This window comes from Silurus meridionalis, chromosome 10, assembly GCF_014805685.1.
Source record: "Silurus meridionalis isolate SWU-2019-XX chromosome 10, ASM1480568v1, whole genome shotgun sequence".
Classification (NCBI taxonomy): Eukaryota; Metazoa; Chordata; class Actinopteri; order Siluriformes; family Siluridae; genus Silurus; species Silurus meridionalis.
The window spans coordinates 17,789,420-17,809,461 of NC_060893.1; the positions used below are offsets into that span (position 1 = coordinate 17,789,420).

General features: G+C 37.0%; 1 protein-coding gene across 1 annotated transcript; it reads left to right on the forward strand.

Annotated features, from left to right (window-relative positions):
- Window positions 1-27: 27 nt before the first annotated feature.
- Window positions 28-18,346, forward strand: smyd5 (SMYD family member 5). The gene is made up of 13 exons (XM_046859844.1): window positions 28-168; window positions 509-617; window positions 2,263-2,402; window positions 5,387-5,508; window positions 6,265-6,334; window positions 6,538-6,642; window positions 6,733-6,795; window positions 8,285-8,355; window positions 9,855-9,961; window positions 10,204-10,260; window positions 11,452-11,546; window positions 15,245-15,315; window positions 17,131-18,346. Exons 1-13 carry the CDS (start codon window positions 76-78, stop codon window positions 17,267-17,269), a joined length of 1,242 nt encoding a protein of 413 aa, XP_046715800.1. The 5' UTR covers window positions 28-75; the 3' UTR covers window positions 17,270-18,346.
- The last annotated feature ends 1,696 nt before the right edge of the window (window positions 18,347-20,042 follow it).

The following is a 20,042-nucleotide window of genomic DNA, read 5'->3' on the forward strand; positions in this document are numbered from 1 at the left end:
GTCAGCGCACATCGAAAAAGGAGCCGTCCAATTGGATAACTTCACTGAGGTCAAAGGTGAGACACAGTTTCCAACATGGCGGCCCCCTTGGATGACATGTTTTCGCGATGCGCTGATCCCGGTAAAACAGCAAACTGCGTGGAAGTCCGCTTTATCGACAATGTCAAGGTGTGTATCTGTAATCAAATTGCTTATATAAAAACATGTCACTTTTTTGCTATGCGTTTTATTTTTAGACAATTATTTTCCAGCTCTTAGATATCTCATCCCGCAGATCTGTAGTTACTTTTCTGAATTAAATGCTACATTTTGAGTCACAATATGGCGTTTGAGACTATGACGGTGATTGGCAGGTATTAATGTAGTAATTTTGGTCTTATAGTTCTTCGATTGGTGAATGAAGCTTTTGACAGGCTGCTGGTTGCCCTTAATAAAAACGTGGCACTTGGTCGAGATTCCCCAAAGCAGGCCTGAGGCACTGAACACTCTTTTTGTGTCACTTATTAAGGGAAAAGGACTATTCGCCAAGAGACCTTTCAAAAAGGGCGAGGCTATCTTTATTGAGCGTCCCCTTGTGTCGGCTCAGTTCCTGTGGAATGCCTTGTACAAGTATAAAGGTAAGGAGTGTTATGTTTTAAATTATCTAGTTGTATAAGAAGTCCTTTACATGCATACATACAAACATTCAGATTTGACCCTGTGGTATTCTAAGTCATCAGTGCCTAATTACAACATCGGTTATTTTGTTCTGAAAACAATATTCAGTATACACTCTATAAATCATCTTTGATCTCATTAACAGTGTTATGTAGTGTCTTGGATATGTGTAATCCCTTTAGAAGTGTTAGACCTGCAATATCTTAATAAAGTGAGTACACTGATCACATTTCAGCAACCATTTTAGTAGATCTTCTCAAGAGACATTATTATAGAAATGAAACTTGGATATATTTTAGAGTAGCAAATGTGCACCTTGTGTATCGGTATGCATTTACTGTCCTCTGAAAATAACTCAACATACAGCCATTATTGACAAAATAACTGGTAACCATGCAAAGCCACTCGTCCTATTCATTATGTTCATGTTTTTGTTCATGTTTCTACTTGAAAGGACCATACAAATTTATGTATCTTGTATTAGAGCAGTTAGAATTTGGTGCTTTGAGTAAAGTTCTCTCAGACTGACCAGTGGATGTTCTACATGGCACGTCATGGCAAAGACGCTCTAAGGATTTCAAAATTAGAATGGTTGCTCCCCAGAAATATCACAGAGGCTATAAAAAGATCAGTAACACCCTCAAACTGAGTTACAGTGCAGTGATCAGGGTCATACAGAAGTTGAGTCCCTGTGCATCAGATACAGAAGCTGCTTAAAAAAACAAACACATGAGTGCTGCAGCATTGCTTTAGAGGTTGTAGAAGGTCTGCTTGTCAGTGTTTAGACCATACACCACACACAAGTCTGTTTGCATGGCTGTCCTTACCCCAGAAGGAAACGTCTTCTAAAGCTGGCTCACAAGAAAGCCAGAAAAACAGTTTGCTGAAGTCGACTTGTTCACAAGCATGAATTACTGGAACAATGTCTTGTGGTCTGATGAGACTAAGATGTACTTGTTTGGCTCAGATGTTGACCAGCATGTGTGGTGATGGCCTGGTGAGAAGTACCAAGAAAATTGTGTCTTGCCTATCAAGCATGGTGGTGGTAGCATCATGGTCTGGGGCTGCGTGAGTGTTGCTGGTCCTGAGGAGCAGCAGGTCATTGAGGGAAACATGGATTCCAACATGTACTGTGACATTCTGAATCAAAATCAGAACATGATGCTCTCCCTTCAGAAACTGGGCCGTACGGCAGTTTTGCAGCATAAAAATGACCCCAAACACAGGGCCAAGATAACAACTGCCTTGCTGAGGAAGGTGAAGGTGATTGAGTGGCCAAGTATGTCTCCAGACCTGAGCCCTATTGATCACATGTGGGACATCCTTAAGCAGAAGGTGCAGAGGAACCATGTGTCCTAACATTCAGCAGCTCTGTGATGTCATTATGTAGTTGTGAAAGAGGATCCCAGCAACAAACTGTGCAGCTCTGGTGAATTTCATGCCCAGGAGGGTTAAGGCAGTGCTGGATAATGGTGGTGTTCACACAAAATATTGACACTTTGGATGCAGTTTTGACATGTTCAGTTCGTGTACTCACTTTTTTTTGTTGCCAGTAAGACAACTATGGCTGGAGTTGTTTTCTTAATCAGTCTGTGCTTCCTATAGCATGTGAATACTGCCTGCGTGCTCTGGAGACAGCAGAAGAAAATGCACGCAGGCTCAGCGGTCTACCTGCCCTCAGCCTGCCTCATCCTGAGCTGTGTAAGGTCCGACCTGAGCTGCACCAAGCCTGCCCTCACTGCCAGGTACTGTATGATTCACCTTTACTTCACGAAGGGCCATCAACTAGTTCTCATTCACAGTCTCTGTGAAGATTTTCAGTTATTCCAGTGCTTTAGGATACCTACATCTATCAATATAATTCAATGAGACTTTTAATAATATGATGTTTCAGTTTTTATCAGATGTGGCCTATTACAAAATTCTTTTAGTTTCAAAAAGTTCTTACTTGCTAAGACCAAATACATACTCATGAGTGTTCATCATCTTCTAAATAATAATAATAAGAAAAATATTAGTGGTAGTACTCGTCGTATGAGTCCACCTATGAGAGCTAAGAAGCAAAATTAGTGAAAACACAGGGACAACTCCCTAAAGCTCAAAACATTTACATTAGTTGGAGGTAGTGTGCCAAACCTGCCATTTAAATATTGTTTTTAACAAGATCACTTCAAGTAGGCTGTAATTTTCAAATCAAATCAAAATTTAATTTAGAATTAGAATTTATTTCAATCATCTACAGTACACAGTGAAACGAAACAAAACTGCTTGCAGTTAGTTTGTTCATCTGTGTGTGTGCGCCAGTCCACTCCTTTTATATTGTATATCTAGCTATGTTTAAATGAGAGTTTTTAAGTTTGGAGCAATTTTTAATAAAGATCAGAGAAGTTTCATGTTCATGCATCTTGATGAAGCGCTTTATCTCGGTTAGAGTTTCTGTGAAGTGTTTCACTTTTGATATTTAAATAAACAAGTGCTTTTGTTTCATCATGTGAGAGCGTGAAATTCCTCAGAAATTCCCATTACTATTTAATATATCTATATAGAAGCATGTGTTGTCTCATATGTTTAACATTATTAACATTACATTTTAACATAACCTGTTCCACCTCAGCAAAAAAAAAAAATGGCTTGGTTTATGTCACAATATCTAGATTTAATATTGATGTTTGAACACATCAGCAAAACAGAAGTGCTACCATATGTCATGTTTGAATGTTTGTGAACCCTTAAATGTTCTGTATTGGTGGATAATGTCTCTGGTCATATTTCAAGGTCAAGATTTTCATACAAGTCTTAAATGTTGACAAATAAAATACAGTTAAACAAAAATAGCATTCCTAATCATATATTTGTTTGGGAAATGATTTAATAAAATCTATCTTCATGTGTACCACTAGTAGTTTTTTCTTGCCACAGTCTCCCAGGCTGCTCATCAGGGATAAATACACATCGTTTACCTTAACTGTTAAATTCTTTAAAGCTGCTTTGAGGCAATGTCTGTTGTAAAAAGTGCTATAGAAATAAACTTGACTTGACTATTAGCAGATAGTTTGAAGCAGAAGTGGATCATGGCACAAACAAAGGAGATTTCTATAAAAGGAGAGAGAGCTGTTGATGCACTTCAGGACTGAAAAGGTTGCAAAACGATTTCTAAAGACTTTGGACTCCACCAATCCACCATTAAACAGACTGTGTACAAATGAGTGAAATTCAAGGCCATTGTTAGCCTCCCCAGGAGGAACTGACTAACAAAATCACTCCAGGAGCAAAATGGATAATAGTCTGCAGGGTCACAAAGGAAATGGGGAACTTCTAAGCAACTAAAGGCCTCTCCCACATTGGCCGGTGTTAATTTTTCATGATTCCGCTGTAAGGAAAACAATGAACAACCTTGGTGTGCATGGCAGGGTATCATGAAAAAGGTTTGCCAAAGATCAGGTGGCCTAGCCAGAAGGCTGCTGGAGGAAAAATGGATACCCAAATTAACCCATTTGGTTTAAAAGAGATGGTTATGTTTGGAGAAAGGAAACCGTGCATGGTGGTGGTAGTTTATGGATTTTGCTGTGTTGCTGCATATCGGCTAGAAAGGTTTGCCATCACTGATGGATCGATAAATTCTGAATTGTTTCAGCAAAAATAAATATGTCTGTGAACTGACAGGACTAATATGTCTCAATGAAAGTGGGTCAGCAAGATAACAAACTTAAGCACACAAGTAATTATAAAGAAAATGGAATAAAGTTAATGTTTTAGAATGGCCACATAAAAGTCCTGGCTATCCTTCATTAGAAATGTCTAATGAGGCAAGCAGCTTATTAGAGGGGACCCACCAACATCTCAGAGCTGAACCTGTTCTGTACAGAGGAATGATCAAAAGTTTGCGAAAACCTTTAGCAAATTTTCACAGATTTTTGCTACACCCAGACAATATTCATATTAATTTAAATATTTTAGTATATTAAAAATGGTGTGTATGTATGTACATACATAGATTAATTTATATATATATATATATATATATATATATATATATATATATTATAATAAAATAAAACAAAACAATATATTTAAATTACACTACTTTTGTTAAGTGTAAAATATCAACCAATTTAATTTTGTATGTACAAAATTGGTATTGAAACCAAATTTCCCCAGCCATTTGGTTCTTTCCCAAATTGTTCTGTGCTGAAAGCACACAGTTGTATAGAATGTCTTTTTAAATGCAGTAGCATGAAATTTCCCTTTCACTTGAATTAGCATAACAATGCCTTTGTGCACAAAGCAAACTTCATGAAGATATGCTTTGCATGTGTTTGAGTGAAGATCTCCTGCTTTAGAGTGCTGATCTCAACCGTACTGAACACCTTTGGGATGAATTGAATCTCTGAATCCACTCCGGGCCTCCTGAACTCACGTACATCAGTACTTGACTTTACTAACACTCTTGCGTCTAAATTAATCTCCATAAGCGCTCTCCAAAATCTAAGAAGGGTGGAGGGAGTTAGAAGAATTAGAATTGGGACTTAATATGGAAAGCGACGCTCAAAAAGCCCATACCATACATCTGACCAGGTGTCTGCAAACCTTTGGCAATATAGTGCATGTTTTTACCCATCATGGTTCTTTATTTCAGCTGACTGTGTGTAATCTATTTATGTTAATAATAGGTCTATAAAAATGTCCCAAACACCTAACAGACTATCCCTGTGCTTGCTGCCTCCTGTAGGTGATGTACTGTAGCAGTGAGTGCAGGCAGGCTGCTTGGGATCAATATCACCAGGTCCTGTGTCTGGGCCCTTCACATCAGGATCATGATCATCCAATCAACAAGCTGCAGGATGCTTGGAGGTGAGACACTGATTTACTGTTTGTTATAATTTTGTGAGGGGAAAAGTGTTTAGTTGTGTTTCTTGTTTTGTAAATCTACTCAAAGCAATTTTGAATAAAATAAAAAAGAGGTAATGATTAAACCTTGGAAAATATAAGAAAATTGATAAAATAAATATATATGAATACATGGACTTGGTGCATTACATTCTTTATTAACATTAAATTGGGTTTAGTATTCAGAAGTATTAAATAATATTTTTGTTTAATATGCAAGATCAGTTCACTTAATTTGACCACTTAAGATTAGCATTATATTATAATAAATGTATGTTGAAAACAAAAAATGTAGGATGTGACAGCATGGAAAAAAAGTGTGTTTAAAAATATAGAAAAACACACTGCATATAAAGAAAATGGCACAGAGGTTTGAGCATGGCATATCTTGATCAAACAGAAATCAGCATTTCTTTCTGGGGTCTGAACAAATCTAGTGATGCGCACATTTCAATTCTGATTTAAATCACTTTTTACATGCTGTTGACCTTCCAGTTTGGAGGACATGTGACTTTTAGGTCAGTCAGGCTTAGCCTTTATTATAATCAAATAATGGTCAGTAAAGTCTGTGAAGATTAAAACAATTAAAAAAAGGAATCTCAATTTTAGGCTGTTATCAGTCGATTATATGACACCACATACTTTTGTGAAAGCAAAACAAATGTAATTAATAAATGAATGTATTTATTTGTGTTAATATGATGTGCGTGTTGTTTTCAGGAGTGCACACTATCCTCCAGAAACCTCCAGCATCATGCTAATGGCCAAAATGGTTGCTGTTGTGAAGCAGGTTTTTGCATGTTTTGTTTTTTCTTCACTGCTTTTCTAAAAGCTAATTCAGTTATATCTGTGACCGTGGAAGGACTTGGTGAAGGGTTTTTATGTCCGAGTGCTGTGAATGGCCTTTGGTAGATAGTTGATCCATTTTCTTTCTAATTTTAAACTTTTTGATTTGTTTGTTGTGGTAAGAGTTTTATGTTCCCTGCCTTTTAGGCTCAAGACAAGAGGCGCTGGCAGAGGCTGTTTTCCCACTTTTGCAGCCGTGCAGCCAACGAGCAAGAGGAAATAGCACACAAACTACTAGGAGAGAAGTTCCAGGTACAATTATAGAAGCTTTTAACCTAATGCAAGTGTGACTGTACACATGTTAGGATATCTGGCTTTGACACAATTCACTTCAACCTTCAGGGCCAACTGGCTTTGCTGCGTAACCTTTTTACAACTGCACTCTATGATGATCACCTCAGTCAGGTCAGTAAACACAAAAATGTTTTTCATATGAATAGATCTTCAGCTTATAAACAAGTGTACACAATCTCCTGTTCAGTAGGTAATAAACTTATTTACAGCGCAAAAAAAAAAAAGTGCTTTCTCTGAGTGCAAACAAGACCTTGGATTGAAAAGTGAAAAAGTAGACTATGTATAAAGGAAAAATATATTAAGTACTGTGGATAAGATCTGATAATAATAATAATTATAGCTGCAAGCAGCGATTACTGAGGTTCAAGCACATAATGCATTGAAGCACATAATGCATTGAAGCACATAAGAAAAAACATTAGGAACATGTCCACAGAGTTTCAGTAGCCTGTGCTAACCTTGTGTAATAGGTGCTCGAACTTCATTGGCCGATAGCAGTTATATTTTTTAGATATGTAAAGTCCTAGACCCTTATGGCACATTGGACAGAGACACTGCATGGAAAGTTTCAGGTTCATCGAACCAAACGGTTGCACAGTTATAGCCGTTTATCCTTTTTTCCCCTCTTGTTTAGTTTGACCAAATATTGAGCTCATGCACACGTGGTGAAGTTATAGTATCTCATTTCTTTCAGGAGTTATAGCCATTTTAGTAAAAGTGGCCTCGCCTATTTCAAATGTTTTGGCAGCCCTTTGCAATGATGAGTAAAAAGTTAAACTTTTTTTTTTTTTTTTTAATTGAAAAAACTAAATTAACTAAAATATTAGTTATTTATATTCACTGCCCAGGGAACATTTCTGCACTGATTTGGTTCTGATCGGGTGACAAGTCTAGGACTAGTTTGCAAAAGTAGGGATATAAAAGGATTAGGATATAAAACTTTTGAGTCAACGACAGTGTATAAGCTATGGCCAACAATGTGTGGAATTAGTTTTTATTATTTTTTTTTACTCTAGCCCTCCCCTTTGGCCAATTGGGCCGATACTTTGTCAACCTCTCCCCAAATTGAGCTCTACCCTCTGGCCAAGTTTTAAGTCTCTAAGTCTTACGGTTTGGTCTGCACAAAGAGTTTTATGGTGGAATAATAATAATAATAGTGTAATATCTACAATCACAATAGGGTAACGGTGTAATGCGAGGAAAGCCTGTCAGAGTAACGGTGTAATGCGAGGAAAGCCCGTCACAGTAACGGCGTAGCGCGAGGAAAGCCGTCACAGTAACGGCGTAGCGCGAGGAAAGCCGTCACAGTAACGGCGTAGCGCGAGGAAAGCCCGTCAGAGTAACGGTGTAGCGCGAGGAAAGCCCGTCACACTGTAACAAGTAACTTTTAATGATGTTGGAACTGTAAAAGGATGTAATGTTAATATTAGTGTCATGATTATAAAAGTGTGTAACCTTAATAGCAGTGTAATATTTATAAAATGTTCCAACATAAGTACCAGTGGAATGAATATAATGTTGTAAGTGTAATAACCTGAATAATGAAGTGTGTGTTGATAATTAGTGTGTGGACATTTTAATCAGTCCTCTGCTTTTGCAGTGGTTCACTCCAGATGGCTTTCGCTCTTTCTTTGCACTCATCGGGACCAACGGGCAGGGCATTGGCACCAGGTTCGTGCCATTTTAATTATGTTTCTTTTGCACCATAATTCTCTTTTAAGAAGCAATTGAACTTCTCTTTAGGTTATGTACCAAAAACACACACACACACACACACACACACACACACACACACACACACACACACACACACACACACACACGTGCACACGTGCACACAGTGGATGCCAGTTCTTTGAAAGCTTTAACTGGGACTATTGTAAAATGTTTATCTTCACCTGTCAAATCTTTAACCGTGTGATTTATATTGAGATAAGGTTGAGTGAAATAGTTAGTGTATGTTCGTATCACCATGGTATTACTATGACATCATGTAAAAACACATCCTAAATTTACATTGAAAAGGAAATCAATGAGGATTACCTTTTCCCTCTTTATGCTTGGATGTACCAGCTTAAAGATGTATCTAGATTATAAAGGGTTTTTTCTTGTTTCCTTTACATACAAATCGATATTCAGACAATGTCAGTTTTCACTAGGAGAAGAATATTAACACATTGCATTCGCCAAGGTTTATATTACTTTCTCTGTTCATATCATTTTCCCTCGGAGCTTGTTAAGAAATGAAAGTAAATCAAAAGACAGCACACAGTCCCTGCAGGCTGATTAAATGCACAAATATTTCATTATATCCAATATCCTGAAAAAAATTATATTACCTCTATTACTTCTTGTTTTGACTCGGTCTAAGTTAAACACTAGGAACAGAATAGAACACTTTGGGAGCCCACTGTTGCAGGAAAATGATCAGTGACCAGACCCTGAGGTTGATTTATTATAATTTTTTTCAATATATATATTTTTTTTTCTCTCCTTCTTTTACTAGAGATATTTGGCCAAAAAAAAGAATGTGTTTATTTGCACATTTTCTATTTATTATTGTCAAATGTCTATTTAATTCATTTTCTCATTATGTTTGATGTCGAATGTCTACTAATTATTGAAAAAGCAGTTTGTCAAGTTCTTAAGAAACTAAAACATTTTGTAATTTTTTGCAGATTTATTTACAGTCTAATTTTCTTCTATTACAAAGCAGTAGTTTAGACTCTAAATATCAATAGTTAGACAGAACAGTAAATCTGCAGGTTGTATTGCAGGTGAAATATGTTCAGACCTGTTGTTACAGAAACACTCTGAACAATCAGAAGCAAGAATTATGCTGTTGTATAATAACATTTAATATTCTATTTAAGTTTAATTATTTATTATACTTTATTTATTTATTTATTTTTATTTATTTTTTTGCTAGTATGTCTTCTTGGTTAGCATAATGGATAATAAATGACATTTTAACGTTCGCGATAATATAAAAATCATTATGGATTTAAAACTAATTTTAGTCATAGCTTCAAATATGAAGGGTTAATAATTTCTTTGTATTTATTTATTTATTTATCTTTTTATTTGTTTGTTTATTTGTTTATTTATTTTGCTATGATCTGATGTGAGAGATGGCCAGTTTACATCCCTGATTGTTGCTATTTATTCAGTTCCCTCAGCCAATGGGTTCATGCATGTGATGCACTGGAGCTTTCTCACCAGCAGAGGGAGCAGCTGGATGCTTTTATTGACCAGTTATACAAGGACATCGATAAAGGTCAGTTTTTACATCCAATGCAATACACACACACACACACACACACACACACACACACACACACACTAACTACTGTGCTGCAAATGTTGGAGGACTAAAGCACTCACTACTTGTCATTCCCAAACTATTACAACTACTACTTCGTTTTGAGATATATGTAATAATGTAGTGAAATGTGAAATAGGTTTGATGGATGAAAGGTTTTTTCACAGACTATAATTTCTTTTTTGCTCGTCTTACAGAAACAGGCGACTTCCTCAACTGTGAAGGATCCGGTCTCTTCCTTCTTCAGAGCTCATGTAAGAATAATGGAGAGGGGGGAAAAAAAAAAAAAAAAAAATATATATATATATATATATATATATATATATACACACACACACACACACACACACAGGTGCATCTCAATAAATTAAAATATCATCAATATCAAAAAGTTTATTTATTTTAATAATTCAGTAATAAAAGTGAAACTTGTATATTATATAGATTTATCACACACGGACACACTGATGATTATGGCTTACAGCTAATAAAAACCCAAAACTCTCTGAAAATTTAAGTCCAATATTGGAGATTCATGGCATCACACTCTAATCAGCTAATTAAATCCAAACACCTGCAAAGGTTTCCTGAGCCTTTAAACAGTGTCTCAGTCTGGCTTAGGCTGCACAATCATGTGTGTGGGGAAGACTGCTGACTTGACAGTTGTACAGAAGACGATCATTGACACCCTGCACATGGAGGGTAAGACACAATAGGTCATCGCAAAAGAAGCTGCTGTTCACAGAGTGCTGTATCCAAGCACATTAATGAAAAATTGAATGGAAGGAAATAATGTGGTAGAAAAAGATGAAACGAAGCCCATTCAAGAATTTGGGGAGATTCACAAAGAGTGGACTGCAGCTGGAGTCAGTGCTTTAAGAGCCACCATCCATGGGCTACAACTGACGCATTCCTTGTGTCGAGCCTCTCCTGAAACAGAGACAATGTCAGAGGTGTCTTACCTGCGCAAAGGACAAAAAGCACTGGACTGTTGCTCAATGGGCCAAAGTCGTCTTGTATTGACTACATATATAGTAAATGAACATACTTTCTAGAAGTCCAAGAATTAGCTAAAAAGGTTTTTTTGATTGGTCTTATGAAGCATTCAAATTTTTTGAGATTGGTATAGATTTTTGATAAATGTGAGCCAAAATCATCCAATTTAAAAGAAATAAACATTTAAAATATCAGTCTGTGTGTGATGAATCTATATAATATACGAGTTTCACTTCTTGTATTAAACTACAAAAATTAAATACACTTTTTAATGATATTCTAATTTATTGAGATGCATGTGTGTGTGTGTGTGTGTGTGTGTGTGTGTGTGTGTGTGTGTGTGTGTGTGTGTGTGTACATATATATATATATATATAACACTTTACCCTAAAGTGTTAATGTAATGTAAACTCATCGAAAGGTCACTCAAAATCATATTTGTCGTCAAGGTAACCACAGTTGCATACCGAACGCGGAGGCGTCTTTCCCTGACAACAACTTCCTGCTTCACCTGAGCGCCCTGAGTGACATCAAACCTGGCGAGGTCAGATGGGGTTTGGCTTTTTAATATATATACTGCAACTAATGAGTATTATGATTTTTGAATAATCCGTTTTTTTGGGTTTTTTTTTTTTTAAGAATAATTGATTAATCGGATAAAATAAAATAAAAAAAAAAGCTTATAACTATATATAACATTATTCAGAGTATTATAGCTATTTAGATAATGCAAAAGCCAGATATTGAGTTTAACTTTCTATACTTTTGACATTTTAAAGCTTTTAGTGGCTGCTTGTTGAGGACTGCATGAGGGATTTTGTTTAACACTGCTGTTATTAGCTGCTTTTAGATTTAGTTTGTTTGCACCAGTTTAATTGAATCCATCACTATGTCACGAGCGAGGTGACTGCACTACCTGATGCTCGCGAGTCACGACAGAACAGATCTACTGCAATAGCCATTTTCACAGTTTTGCTTACCGTGCTGATGTTTCACCTTTATCGGTGACACCAGTGTGTTTACTTTTTCCAGCTGCCAGTTGACTCTGTTTTCTCTGCCATTTTGCAAATGTCTGTGTTCTCTTGCGTCACGGTAACCTGTAACTTGAGCAGCCCAACATTCGTTGACAAAGAATGTCATTATCGATTATTATAAATTTAGGTTAGTTGTTGCAGCCCTAATATAAATATATATATAAAAAAAATTATCTATATAAAAAACACAACACTATTAGGTTTTGTTTGGCTACTGACGTACATAAATAGCAGTAATTTAGTAATTCAATATGCAGAGAAGTCATGATTTATATACATCTATGAGGGGGGAAAAAAGCCAGCTACAATAATGTGAGCTCTTAATACACACACGAATGATCCTTGAATAGTCCATATAAACCTTGAGTCAAAGGCACAAAAATATGACCTCTATAGATGGAAATATCCTTCACTTTACATCTGGCATGTGGAGACCTCCTTCTTCAACAATAATGTCTTGAGATATGTCGGCCCCGGTGAGGTCAGAAGGGGAATGTTATTTATTTATTTATTTATTTATTTGTTAATTATATATAATATTCTGCATGCTAATGGGCGTGGTATTCATTTTAAAACACTTCGAGTTGTTGTTCTATGTGGTTTACTTCAGTGTTTGTTGTGCCAGCTGTAATGAGAAGGATATTTCTATCTATAGATGTTCTATTTTCATGCTTCTGACTGAAGATTTATATGGAACATTATGTATTTATTCAAATCTCACATTATTGAAGTAGCTGTTATCCTAGTTAAAGTTTATGAAACATGATTCGCCTGCATTTCCAATTACTTGTAAATATGTAAAACAGTAGCTGAGCAAAACCTAATATTAATATGAAATCATATTGGAGTGCCACAGAAACCATCAATATAAATGACTGGTTAAATATTGAGTCATTGTTTCTATTTTTATTCCTAGACACTTGTGGGTGAAATAAAGTTCTTGATAATTGCCCACTGTGGGTAAAGCGTTATCATGTTCTGAGTGAGATCTACGCTAGACTTCCACAACCCAGTCATTCATTTCCAACATTTTGTCATCATATGTGTAGACGTTGGGAATTGTATATTTAAAACATAGTATTAAACATAGAGCCTTTTTTTTTTTTTTTACTGTTGAGTTGTCATGCTTCAGGCAAGCATTAGGTCATGTGAAATGAGACATTTATTACGTGTATAAGGGGAAGAATTTCAGCAGCAAATTTAATTGCATTGAGAAATTAAATAGTGGCATTAAAACATTTGGCATTAAAACTAAGTGCTGTTGGAATGGACACAATAGTGAAAAGTGATAATATTGAGATTTTTAAAGCTATGACTGGGTTCTACACAGTCAGAATTTGTCTGAACCTTTATGAGGATTTGTCAGAATCTTCATACAAAACATGCTAGTTGACTTGGTCCCTCTAATAACACGAGCATTATAAATCATGATTTTCCAATGCCAGAAAAGAAATAGGAAAAATATCACTTGAGGTTAGAAAACACTAAAATATACATGTATGTATATGATAAATGTATTTTTATGGATAATATAAATAATGTTTGTTCTTTGAATTTAAGTTGATTCAAGGTTGGAGTTTGGCATTTCTTTACTGGGGTGCCAATATTTTGAAACATGTTGTATTCCATTAAATATTACAGTTCTGTACAATGAGTTCTATAGTTTTCTACTCTGAATTATTCATTAAATATTTTACGTTTGTATATTTCCTGTAAATGAGTCCCATGCTGGGCAAATGCTTGTCTAATTGCATTTAAAATTCTTATGTAACAAGGTAATGGTGGATCAGGTTTTGTTAAATAATTGGGCAATGTTTTTATTACTGTGAAAAGTAGTATTACAAAAAATGCTTAAGGGAAGCAGATGTTTGCTGTTAAATACATTCGAACCCACTTATCTCGACTTTGGTTAACTCGCCAACCCTATTAAGTCGACGTTTTTGAAGTGGAACCACCAAATTCTCGCTTTGTCTTAGCATTTTTTTTTATTCGGTTATGTCTTTTTTCTTTTTTTTTTTTTTTTTTTTTTAATGTCGCCGAACCCTAATATCTCTAGCACAAGGGGGGCAAATTTGCCAATTAACGTCGGTTATATCAGGAATCCCCCTGCCACGCCCCCTTCAGCTGCTGCATTTCCCCAAGCACCCTGCTTCTTCTCTTCTCACACACACCTGACTCTCATTCACTCACTCATCCCATCTTCTAGTTAAGCCCTCACCTCTATACACTCGCGGCCCCTTATTGTTTGTGCATGATCGTATGTGTTGGTATATGGCGGTCTGTGTAATGGCGTATACGTATCCCGCTACGTACCCTTCTTCTCGTACTCTGCATTCTCTCAACGGCCCCCCGGATTACCCCCCGATCTTGCTGTTTTCCATGTTCACGCTGTCTGCACCACGTTTATCCGTTGCTGCCCAGCGCTGCGCTTTCCATAGTGCGGATCCGTGGATTCTCTACACGAACTGTCTCTGCTTTCACAGAACTTCGTGGACCGCGCTCCCGGAGCGCACCACTGGATATTACTGCTTCGCTACAAGTATTGGTGGATTATCTCCTGAGTATTCTCAATAAACTTTGTTTGCGTTTACTTCGGCTTCCGCCTCCTTATCCGCATTACAGGTTATCTCGATCCGCATGACAAATCAAACAAATCGCGGCAACGCTGTTGTGTAAAAAAACCTCTAAAAACATGTCATGCACATTCTCATTTATTAACATCATGTACATAAAGAAATTTTAAGCACGTTATTATATTGCCACCATATTGGTTTTCGTTTATCTCGATCATCAGTTATCTCAACTCTTTTTGGCATCCCCTAGGCCGGCGACATAACCGGGTTCCACTGTATTTGTATACCGTTACATTTTTCAGTCTCTAAATTTGGAATACTGTACACTGATTTTTTTTTTGTCCTGAATAGATGTGGCATGTCACAGATGTGCTGTGATGTTTATTTTTCCCCCTTGTTGCATCCGCCACCTTACATGATTAAAACCATTCATTCAGTGCGAGTCAGATCAGATCAGAGCCAAATAAATGCATCTGTGTTCTTGGCTTATAACTGAGCTGTAACTGAAAGCGGAAGGCTGTGGAAATCTCTTTACAGCTACTCAACACCTGAGTTAACTTTGACTTCTGATGCTAGTTGCTAATTGACTGTAACTCTGTTCTCATTAAAGTCTTTCTTTTCGGCGCTCTCTGTAGGAAATCTGCATCAGCTATTTGGACTGTTGCCAGCGAGACAGGAGTCGCCATAGCCGGCACAAGATCCTGAGGTAATGAATGCTTCAGCTTGTTTAAGAATTTATACGTCCCTCCAAAAATGATCAATTCAAGCGCAACGGCTTTATGCTAGTGAGAGCACAGGGACGGGGATTAGTGCTGGACCTTTGCTTTATATTGATCGCCTACCTATTTACTGATTTGTGATTTAGGAAGAAATAAAACATGTTCACTCGGAAATGGCATTTTATTTAAGGCACATTCAGTTTTCCCCACCTGCGCGCCGTCTCACTTCGACTTCAAACACTGTTGTCGACGTCTCCAGCTGTGGGGCTCGAGCGAAAGCTGCCTGCTTTATTACTGATGCTTCGTGTGTTTGCAGATTCGGTGAGACCTTCAGAAAGTCTGAAGTTGCACTAAATTAGAAATGCATTCTTGTTCGTGTGATGATTCTCAATCGAACAAACTGTAGAACTGGATACTAAAAGCATCATTTCACTTAAGTATGAGCTCATTTAGTGCTTTAAATGAGTGTAACCAATGTCTCTAGGGATCGACAAGGCATACATTCATTAGTATTGTTCTAATAAAAGAGATCAGTGTATGGCAAGCTTCATACTTTTCTCTTGAGAGATGTCTAACTATGAGGTGACTGTTAGTTACAGCAGCAGAGTTATATTGCAATTTCTTATTTTCTTTAAATCTACAACCATCTACAAGCCATGTTTTGTGCAGCAGTTGAGTTGAGAAAGTGCTTTAGATTGTGGGCACCTTACATCACACTCGGATGTGCTTTTTAAACATTTTCTTCCGGCCTTAGACTTCCCAGAAGAGCGGATGTCATCTCTTTGTTCCAGTGATGGGACATTGTAATGCTACAGCATATAAAGATATTCTAAACAGCTGTCTGTCCCAGCTACATAAGGATGTAATGGTCAGGTGTCCACATACATTTTGGCCACATTGTGTGCAAAATGAGACGTTTATTATGAAAGTCAATCGGGAATTTGGTTTAACCTCTTTCTCTTTTCATGCAACTATGAATTATAAAATGAACAAGTGCCCAGACTACTGATTTGATGTATCCATTACTGTTTTCCCTCATGTCCTTGAAAAAGGAAGTTTTTTTTTTTTTTTAAATCTAGTTTTTATCAAGGCTAGTGATATGACTGCCTCTGCTCTTTGTTGTGGGAGGAATAGCGATTTATTTTTCCTCTTGTCAATTAGAGTAACACGAGTCATCGTTGGCTTCTGTCATGTATATGGAGGGGGGGTTGTTGGCTGAGCTGTGACTGTACATGACCAGCAGTTTGAGATGATGTGAAGACAGTGCTGCAGTGACAGTGTCCTAGTCCTTACCCTGCTTGGTAGGGTAGCTGTCGTACAGTAGAGAAGCACTAGCTAGTGGTTAGGAATTCACAATGACGAAAACTGGTTTAAAAATGGCTAACAATTATACAAAGGGGAGAGGGTGGTTGTAAAAATTGTCAGTGTGTGTGAGAGAGAGAGAAAGTACGAGGACACACAATTTGCCTTTTTTTTTTTTTTTTTTTTTTCAGCTAATGGTGAACAAGAAAATAGAAATAATAATCCTAGCCACTCAACTTTGCATAAATAGGAAAAGAGGTCATAAATTATTTGGGAGAAAAAAAGAAAATGCCAAATATGAATCCAATGTTTTCAGGGCAATAGTCAACTGATGCTGATAATTAATATTAGATAATTTAGCTTCTAATTAAGCTTGTAATTTTTCCAACGAATTCTAAAGTTCCTTATGTCTACGTTGTTAGGAGAGCTTTTTCATACTTGGGGACCTAGAACACGTGAACATTCCACACGTTTAGTCTTTTCTCATGTCACTCTTTCAGAGAAAACTACCTGTTCGTGTGCTCGTGTCAGAAGTGCATGGCCCAGATAGATGACGCTGACGTGACCTCGGAGGACGAGGACGAAGCGGAAGGAGAGACAGAAGGGGACGAAATGGAGGACGAGATGACGGACGTGTGATGATGTTCTGGTTTCCGGTTTCATCATTTCCTACCCATTTCATACCCATCTATTTTTTTTTTTTTTGTGAACGTTTACACTTTCATATCATCATAAAGAAAAACACTCGGGTCACTATAACGAACCTGCAGGTCCGTTCATGCAATAGGAGAGTGCGCTCTGGGCTATGCAAAGTGTTTTGTCTCACTTTTACACCTTTAATTACCATCACATTAGTGGTGCCAAGAATGCTTCCATTTCCATTCTCTCAGACTGATCTGTTTCACCTTGATTTAAAAAAAAAAAAAAAAGGATCAAATATGAACATATTTCATCTATGCACTGACATTTTTTGATACATTATGGATGCTCTGAGACAGCATGAAACCTTTCAAAGACAAACTAATTCACGTTTCATCAGCCTTGCTGGACTGTAGACACAACAACCAGCCATGTGATGTCCTCCAGTATGTTAGTTTGCTTAAAACATTTGCTTGGAACAAGTAGGCTTTTATTAACCACTTAAACTTTCCAGATCTGTCAGCTGCTCCAGCCTTCTATATCTCATAACTACAGTGCCCAGTCCAGTATTATTGGCACCCTTCATAAAAAATGAGCTGAAATAGTTAAAAAAAAAAAAAAGAACCTTGCACAGAGTAATTCAAAATTTCCATTTGTACAATAAATGGAAATATTTATCTTTTTTTCTGACAGTAAGAAATGCAAACCATTTAGCATTCTTCATTTTTTTTTTTTTTCTTCATTTTTCCTCTTTCCTCATTTCCCCCAGGAACTCTGCTGTTGCCTTTAACCATGTATTGTTTCCCTAGGGTATAAATACTGTGTTGCACAAAGAACACACAATTGTAAAAAACCCATAAAATTGGGAAATGCAATTGAGTGGAATTAAAGCAATACAAAAAAGTGTCTGAAAGTGTTTAGAATTATCCAGGAATTGGACCCATGCACGCATCGTCTCTCCGCAAATTGATGAGGATGGTGAAGCAAAGAGAAAAATGCCTGAAGATCACAGTTTCAGAATTGCACAGCTTCATTTATTTTTGTGCTTGTCAATTTCAAAGTGTTTCCTGTTGCGAGGAAAAAAAAAAAACCCTTCCTAATGTCATTCTCGCCGTGTTTGCAGGCTTGTTAGGAAGCGACTCAGTGTTGGTATTCTCTTTAGGGCAGGAGTCACAGAATATTAATTGTATGGGTGCGCAACCAAAGTTTTAAAGAGATAAATGCACTATTTTAATGTACTTATTGTACATGCTTTTTAATGTATTCGTTGTAGGCTTTTTTTAAATAGGGGATGCCAATAATTACGGAGCTCATTGCATATTTGCTGTTCGTTCACGGTAGTTTTTGAATGACAATTTACTATCTAGATTTTCGGCTGAATGCCGTAAATGTAAGTGAATAGTACACATTAAGATGAAGACCTGAACAGTAAGCTGAGACATTAAGGAGTTTATCATTTAGACATCACAGTAAACAAACTGCAGGTCTGCCAGGGTTGATATTCTGGATGAGTCTGTAGTTCACAGCAGGTCTTAGCTGATCTAAAGTTATGTTTCAGGTGTTCAGCATTAGTTTCACTACATCAGTTGCCATGCAGATGCATTTTGCCTCAGGATTCTGTTTTTGATGTTGAGCAAGGACTCACCCTGGTGTCGCAGGAGGTAGGAAAAAGCAGTCGATTGCTTTTTCCACCACTTGTCATAATCCCCCAGCACTTAATAGAGTCATCGTGTGTTTATGAAACTCGCATTGGAACATTCGCACTTTTTTCCTTGCATGCATAGTGTTCTTGACAAATCCTGTCAGTTTCATCAACATCATGCCAGAACAATTCAACATCGAAGGCGGCAGATGCTGAATTACCATAACTGGATATCTCTGAAATGCAATAATAATCATGTGACAGTTTAAGCGTGATCGGTACACGAAATGAAACGTTTCTTGAATAATTTCGGCGCGTCGGTGCTTTTTATCTTGCTGAAACCACAGACCAAATAATGAGTAGATTAGCATTCATTAGTGCAACATCCGCCTCCTTGATATTTATACACACACACACACACACACACACACACACACTTTCTATTTGTTCTGCTATCAGGGTTTGAGCAGATAACTTCTCAGAGCCTGAGTTCTGGACTACAATCAAGTTTTGCTTTAGCTAGCACAATGAACACTGTTTCTATGGACACAAATCTCTAAGAAGTTCAGGATGGTAACATAAGGACAAAGATTTGTGCTGCATAGCTACATAAGTTTCAAGTAACAAACTTGCACTTATAGAAGGCATCCGCCTGTTGTTTAGTTGTTGACATAATTTGTTAAACTAGGGTGCTAAGATTAATTGGATGTGTTATAAAACAAATGTTGATCCTCTTAAAGTCGTAAATCCATACGCTTTGAAGTACAGTAAATAACTTCTTACCTATTTGCCTTTTGAAGACGTTACAATCTTGGGATGTCAAGCTTTCCACCTGGTAGTCAAGATTGAGAACTACAACAAACACTGAAACACCCATTGGGGAAGAAATCACTCTGCCCCATACTCAGTCTATGGACATTTTCAGTAAGGGAGGAACAATGGACAGGGGAGTACCACACTGTTGGCAGGTTTTTTGTTTAAAAATCCGAATTAGTATAAAATTGTTCTGTTGTAGCCAAGATATATACAGCAAAAAATCCTGCACACAGTGTCTCGGTTATACATTTCTATTAAAGCAATGTTACACAGGCAAGAGTATGGTTCATATTCTGAACATTAGCATGACTGTGA